This window comes from Mizuhopecten yessoensis, unplaced genomic scaffold (genome assembly GCF_002113885.1).
Source record: "Mizuhopecten yessoensis strain PY_sf001 unplaced genomic scaffold, ASM211388v2 scaffold1309, whole genome shotgun sequence".
Lineage (NCBI taxonomy): Eukaryota > Metazoa > Mollusca > Bivalvia > Pectinida > Pectinidae > Mizuhopecten > Mizuhopecten yessoensis.
In genome coordinates this window covers 59,387-67,274 of record NW_018403982.1, presented here as the reverse complement: position 1 = coordinate 67,274, position 7,888 = coordinate 59,387, and the positions used below count along the sequence as shown (strand labels likewise).

General features: G+C 36.9%; 1 protein-coding gene across 1 annotated transcript in view; it reads left to right on the top strand.

Annotated features, from left to right (window-relative positions):
* The window catches only part of LOC110458834 (hemicentin-2-like), an 86,329-nt gene that overhangs the window by 46,408 nt on the left and 32,033 nt on the right, over positions 1-7,888 (top strand). The window contains exons 4-10 of the mRNA XM_021510789.1: positions 2,006-2,266; positions 2,556-2,813; positions 3,724-3,981; positions 4,363-4,623; positions 5,095-5,406; positions 6,990-7,121; positions 7,433-7,513. Coding sequence (XP_021366464.1) covers positions 2,603-2,813; positions 3,724-3,981; positions 4,363-4,623; positions 5,095-5,406; positions 6,990-7,121; positions 7,433-7,513 — 1,255 coding nt within the window. The 5' untranslated portion in view covers positions 2,006-2,266; positions 2,556-2,602. The remainder of the gene's footprint in view (positions 1-2,005; positions 2,267-2,555; positions 2,814-3,723; positions 3,982-4,362; positions 4,624-5,094; positions 5,407-6,989; positions 7,122-7,432; positions 7,514-7,888) is intronic.

The window sequence follows — 7,888 nt, the reverse complement described above, 5'->3', positions numbered from 1 at the left end:
TGGACTATCGGTCCCCGTAGTTGGCACTACTCTACTGGTGGACTATCGGTCCCCGTAGTTGGCACTACTCTACTGGTGGACTATCGGTCCCCGTAGTTGGCACTACTCTACTGGTGGACTATCGGTCCTACGGTTTGGACTTAACTTGATAGTAATAACTTAATCTGGCACGGGTTATATAAAATGCTATTTAAAATGGTGATTCTCTAGAGAATATTTACATGTTCCGTAGTACTTGTATAATTTCAGCAAAGAAAATGTAAATAAACAGTATTTATTTTTATTTTACAACAATATTTGGAACAAGATTAATTTACTTATATTGATCAATTAATCAGTTATTCGTGCATAGAGCAACCCCGCAACGAAGTTAAGGGGGTATACTGGAATCACCCTGGCTGTCCGTCTGTCTGTCGTCCACAGTAATTTGTTCGGGCAACTTCTCCTTAACTAACAGGTGGATTTCATTGACACTTTGCATGAATAATCGATATCTTATGTAGTTGTGCACCGGCATTTTGATTTGGGATTTCGACCCTTTTTGTTGGAGTTATGCCCCTTTGTGCTAGAGACTTGACAACTCCTTCTAACTAACTGCAGGTGTATTTCATTGAAACTTAGCATGGATGATCGGTATCCTATGTAGTTGTGCACAGGCATTTTAATTTGGAATTTCGACCCTTTTTGATGAAGTTATGCCCCTTTGTGCGAAATACTTGTCTGCACAACTCCTTCTAACTAACAGGTGTATTTCATTGAAACTTTGCATGAATGATCGGTAACTTATGTAGTTGTGCACCGGCATATTAATTTGGGATTTTAACCTTTTTTGATGAAGTTATGCCCCTTTGTGCGAAATACTTGTTTATTTTTTCGTTAATTTAATTTTTGATAAAAAAGTGATTAACTCATTACTGGTGGAAGACTATATTGCTTTGCATTGGTAAGCATTTAGCTTACAGTTCTAGTTTATATAGTAGCGGGGGCATTAGTTAGCCTTTAGCTTAGAGTTCTGGTTGATATAAGAGCGGGGGGATTAGTTAACCTTTGGCTTACAGTTCTAGTTGATTCAACTGTAGCACGACTTGGAAAGGCTGCTTCCTTTGACCAGAATGCCGAGTTGGCTAGAGCGAAAATAGTATTATCTCAAGTCCAGGGTTTGAATCCTTGCCCCGGCCATGTTTCAAACTCAGAACTCTGCTGTGGATTTCGTTTTACTTCATCTTTAATTTTGTAATTTAACACCCTTAAATTGTGGTTTTGTTTTCAAAAACAGTTTATCAAAGCAATTGTCAGAGAAAAACACAATTCAATGCACAGTTCCAGGTTTTGACAGTGGTTCATGGACCCTTAACTTAATCAGATATACGTAACGACACTAAAACATCAGTCTTATAAAATATACGTAACGACACTAAAACAGCAGTCTTATAAAATATACGTAACGACACTAAAACATCAGTCTTGTCATGTGAAATATGAAGGAAAAGAGACAATAGTAGGAAGCAGGACATAAGTAGAGAAATGTTTAACCCTAAACCAATAGAGTTCCAGTAGGAAACTTACAATGAAAAATACCATTCAATCCTTATGTAATCATAGAAAGGCACACACAAATATTAATCTTTCTAAAATAATGTAAAAAAGTTTTATAAGTATTTAGTAATAGACGTATGATGTATCACAATGGCCAGCAAGATAAATGAATTCCTTGCAAATAAATGCAAACATCTACCACTAGCCCTCCACCACTGGGTCGCGGGTTCGAGGCCTACCTGGGGCAGTCGCCAGGTAATGGCCGTAAGTCGATGGTTTTTCTCCGGGAACTCCGGTTTTCCGCCACCACCACCACCATCACCTGGCACGTCATTAAATTACCATATCTGTTAATAGGACGTAAAACACGAACAAACCAAACCAGCACGATATCTAAATCGATACAAGAATAAAGTTATTATGCAATATTTGTTCTTTGTTACTGGAATAATACTTTCACTGAATTTAGATGGTCCAAACAATATTTCACTATCCCCACCTGGTGATGTGTCTGTACAAGACGGAGCCTGGATACCTAAACTACATTGCGAAGCGAGTTGTTCCCCTTCCTGTGCTATATACTGGACTGGACCGAATACCTACCAGGCTGGGAGACGTGGACTCGATCTATTTATCGGATACGCAGACAGGAATAATCGTGGTGTCTATGTCTGTGTGGCATCCAACGACTATGGAAACATATCAGCCTCTCTGAGGGTTAATGTAACTTGTAAGTCAGTACCGATATTTTCCCATCGTAAATATTGAAAATTGGTTATTATTTTTAGCTTTACTACATGAATAGATATTATGAAAAACAATTAAACGTCTTCTATTTTTGAAAATGTTATACGTATTAAACACATGATTGCAAATGTTACGTTGGAGGGTAAAAAAATGCTATTTCTCGATTTCATTGTAATGCAACATCTATTTAATAATGGCCACTATATTTTTTTCATTTGTCCTATACACACTTTCTTATCTCTTCCTTGATAATGGTCAAATGATTTGTTAAGATGGACCCAAAGAGATAGTTTTGGAACCAACCCTTCGGACATACACGATGTTGGAAGGCGAAAAAATGCCAACTGTCCTCTGCACAGCTGACTGTAACCCCGCGTGTCACGTGACCTGGACGACGAACAATGACCGTGTCAGTGGTAATGGCACCCTATCTCTCGGTAGGCTGGATACCAGTAAAGATGGTACATATACATGTACTGCCCGGGGCGGAACCAGAACCGAAACCGTGACCATCAATGTCACAACTTCATGTAAGTCATTCCATGATTGTATATATTGGTTTTCTTTACTGTTTTTTATTTTAAAAAAATACCAAGCATTTTGCAATCGTAATCGTAGGACAACTGGTTCATTTATTTTTGATTCAACGTTATTTTCGATTTTCTGTTTCGAGGAACAGGAATTAAGTAAAATATTTCTTAAGTAGATAACATTATCGAAAAACAACAAAGGAAATTGTATAAAAGAAATAACCAACGTCTTGAATTGTTGTGTTTAGCCCTATTTCACTTATATTACAGTAACATTATTCATGTATTTATAATTTCTTTTTATAAGAGCCTATACTGAATATTTACAATCCAATAATTTTCTTTTTCTTTAAACGTAGTCAATTGATTATTACTCTTTGACTTGTCAACCTCAGTGTTCCATGGGAATTGGTAATTTAATTTACATGCAAATGTTTTCGGACTCTCCTCATATGACTCGCGGTGTTTTCTGGTCATGCGCATACCATCTTATATATTTTTTATTACACATGCCGCATTACAGAAAACAGGTGTGGAAATGGTCTTACGCGATTTAATGTTTTCGTATTTTCTGGTACATTAGAACCGGAACTGTGTAATTATTCAATATTTGCTATACACATTTTCGAGATCTAACTGTAATATAAAGAATCATAATAAAAAAGACAAATGAGCACTTAGTTGCAGTGAAAAGGCATCTCTTTTAGAACATCATTGTTATTTTCTCAGGTTTATAATTGTGTCAGATAGTAAAATGCATGATAAATCTAATACAGACTTCATCGGGGAATGCTTTCATACACTTATCACTTTATAATATTATATTCATTTAATTACTGTGACGATACATCTATATATCATTAGTACAACTAGGTTGTTGTATTTACGTTAAGTTTTGTTTTTTATCAAGATGGTCCAAAAACTATTTCGCTATCCCCACCTGGTGATGTGTCAGTAGAAGAGGAAGAGAGGATAGATGTTCGATGCCAGGCGAGTTGTTCCCCTTCCTGTGATATATGCTGGACAGGACCGAATACCTACCAGGCTGGGAGACGTGGACCCAATCTATTAATCAGACACGCAGACAGGACTGATCGTGGTGTCTATGTCTGTGTGGCATCCAACGACTATGGCAACATATCAACTTCTTTGAGGGTTAATGTAAACTGTGAGTAAAATATGGGGTTTAAAAAAATAAATAAAACGGGAATGTCAGTCAATTTTAATATCATTAATTAGAAAATTTGTTTGGTAACGACACAACATCTTTACTCTTGTTTCATACACAATTTGTACCTTCCTGGAATGCCGGAATCTGTACGGTCATGCTATTCGTATAGTGTAGTTACAAGAAGAACAAAGGGAGATAACACCTAAAGAAAAAAAAAATAACAGAATAAAAGGAACGTATAATCGACTTATGGTTTATCAACTTTATGCCAAAAACTAGTTGTAATTAATAAAAGAAAGCCCTCCTTGTATAATTTGAGATCAAACTCTCTCTTGTCAGTTTCTTTAAAAGATTGAATGACAAAAGTTTTATGTTCAGATGCTGGTTCTGACATTAAATTAGTTCCCAACGATACCCATTACTCGGACAAAGAGGGAACCGTCCTGCCGGATATCCGGTGTGTAGCTGAATGTAATCCCGCATGTGAGATGTCATGGTACCATGATAGGACCGGTCGTTTAGTTGTGGGAAGTACCTTGTCCTTGAAAAATATGAAAAGGTCAAAGGATGGAAACTACATGTGTAATGCTACGAACAACCTGGGGCCACAGACTTTGAGTCTGACCGTAGTGTCTCTCTGTAAGTGAACGTGTAGTAACGGTAGACACGTATACGCTATTGATTGGTACTATTCATTATATTTTGTTCAATCAAGTCGCACATGATAATACTAAAAACGATTATATTTATAATCAACATATGTAGACAGAATATGTTTATGAATAGTAAAACTGCGTATACTGTGTTTAAAAATACCTTTCTCTTTATAATAATGAATTTAATATTTAACGCAAAATGATGTACAGTTAATAACTTTTATAAAGTCTATATCGATATATTTCTTTCACCAATGATTATTGCTTTATTCAGAATACGTCAATAAATACATTACAGTGTATATTCTATACGGTTTAGTTAATATGTAGTATTCTGAGTCCAATCACAAATGTTAAAGTAAATGGCTTGTTGTAGATATTTAAATAACTTCGTTGTAATGGTAATATTTGGCAATCAGTATATGTCGCTGAAATAGTTGTTGCTATGCTATAGTTCCTCCAGAGGTACTCCGAAAGGACTTGCTGAATACCTCGTATGATGTGGACGAGTGGGACAGTGTATTTAGCAGTATTTCCGTTGACGCGTCACCTCTCCCGCAGGCTGACCTTGTGCATGTTGGAGTAGATCAACAGGAGGCTACTAACGTCGTACTGCAGTCTCAGAGACAACCTGTCTCCTATAGGACCGAGTTTTCCTACAGCATCAGAAATATCACATACTCTGATGTGGGACACTACACACTTACCGTGTCTAACTCACAGGGGGACTTCACATACAAGTTCTCAATCAACATCATACATGAAGGTATAATACAATGAGTACAATGTTTATGTGTGGTAGCTACTTGATAGCATTCTATTATATCTGCTATTTTACCAATTGTGGACGTTTGTTTGGGTAACTATGTCGTTTTAAGGACAATTAAGAGATTAAATGACCTAGACAAAGTCGGGGCCATTATTAAGTGTCAGGTCCCGGTAACCGCATACTCACCGAAGCCACCAATGTTTTATTAGATATGCACTTGCGCTGATTTCATTATTTAATAAGACGGGACGTGAGAACAAAATGGCATTTTGAAGTGACGTCATAAAAAGAATGGTGACTTGTTCTTCATGAAAAGAGACCGAGGCATTATCACTAATCACCGACCTCCATGTGATTGTGGCTCAACCAATAACGATGTAAGACATATGTGTGTCATTAAACATATGTACATAATTTACATCAAACCTATAAAACAATGTACAAGCAAAATATATCAGTGGTATTCAACTGTTATCATTCAGGTATTGAGTCGTGTAATGTAAAAGTAAACAAAAAGTTCACCCTTCTGAAACATACAAAGTTATGGTCAGAACCAAGCTAGTGTCTATACCACAAAGTTAAGGTCAGAACCAAGTTAGTTTCCATACCACAAAGTTACGGTCAGGACCAAGCTAGTTTCTGTACCACAAAGTTACGGTCACAACCAAGCTAGTTTCTGTACCACAAAGTTACGGTCACAACCATGCTAGTTTCTATACCACAAAGTTACGGTCACAACCAAGCTAGTTTCTAAACCACAAAGTTGCGGTCAGAACCAAGGTAGTTTCTATACCACAACGTTACGGTCAGAACCAAGCTAGTTTCTGTACCACAAAGTTACGGTCAGAACCAAGCTAGTTTCTATACTACAAAGTTACGGTCAGAACCAAGCTAGTTTCTATACCACAAAGATGCGGTCAGAACCAAGCTAGTTTCTGTACCACAAAGTTACGGTCAGAACCAAGCTAGTTTCTATACCACAAAGATGCGGTCATAACCATGCTAGTTTCTATACCACAAAGTTACGGTCAGAACCAAGCTAGTTTCTATACCACAAAGTTACGGCCAGGACCAAGCTAGTTTCTATACCACAAAGTTACGGTCAAAACCAAGCTAGTTTCTATACCACAAAGTTACGGTCAGGACCAAGCTAGTTTCTAAACCACAAAGTTACGATCAATACCAAGCTAGTTTCTATACCACAAAGATGCGGTCAGAACCAAGCTAGTTTCTATACCACAAAGTTACGATCAATACCAAGCTAGTTTCTATACCACAAAGTTACGGTCAGGACCAAGCTAGTTTTTATACCACAAAGTTACGGTCAGAACCAAGCTATTTTCTATACCACAAAGTTACGGTAAGGACCAAGCTAGTTTCTATACCACAAAGATGCGGTCAGAACCAAGCTAGTTTCTATACCACAAAGTTACGGTCAGGACCAAGCTAGTTTCTATACCACAAAGTTACGGTCAGGACCAAGCTAGTTTCTATACCACAAAGTTACGGTCAGGTCCAAGCTAGTTTCTATACCACGAAGATGATAAGAAACAATAATTGTGTTCTACCTTTCTTTTAAGGATCATTTGGTAATGGTGGTGGTGCCAGTCATCTGACAGCTGTTTTGGTTATCATTGTGGTAACAGTCAGCATCGCAATTATGCTTGTGATTGTTGCTCTCATTTTTGTCTTCAGACGGAAGCAAAACAGAGGTAAGCAGTAATAACGCTTCCGTAGAACCTTAACTTGAATATACTGTACATTTGTATTTGCCTCTGTAAACAGTGATGTTAGTTAAGTTATCGCTCACAAGCTTCGTAGCCCTATTTCCCACCATAGTCATCATTTATTTGTGATATCTTACTGAAGTTCACTTTATATTGATACACTATATACTACTGTAAACTCTTTGTGGCAATTGTTTATTTGTTTTATTGTGTGGATTTTTCTTCTTCTTTCAAAAACATGTTTAATTTCATATTACGTACATATACTTATACTAAAGTAATCATTTCTTATGCAGAAAGACAAGATAAAAACAGTGGTGATTCTGATGGCACCCTCAATGGAGAGCACAATGTTTTATATGGACACCAGGAAGACGGTTTGTATCACAATACGACATTTAATAGTTCGCTTGTTTGTAAAATATGATAGAAACCATGATGTAGGCGTATATATAATCGTCCTCCAAAACACTAGTACATATACATTATAATAGTCCTCCAAAACACTACCACATATACATCATAATAGTCCTCCAAAACACTAGCACATATACATTATAATAGTCCTCTATAACACTACCACATATACATTATAATAGTCCTCCATAACACTACCACATATACATTATAATAGTCCTCCAAACCACTACCACATATACCTTATAATAGTCCTCCATAACACTACCACTTATACATTATAATAGTCCTCCAAACCACTACCACTTATACATGATAATAGTCCTCCAAACCAT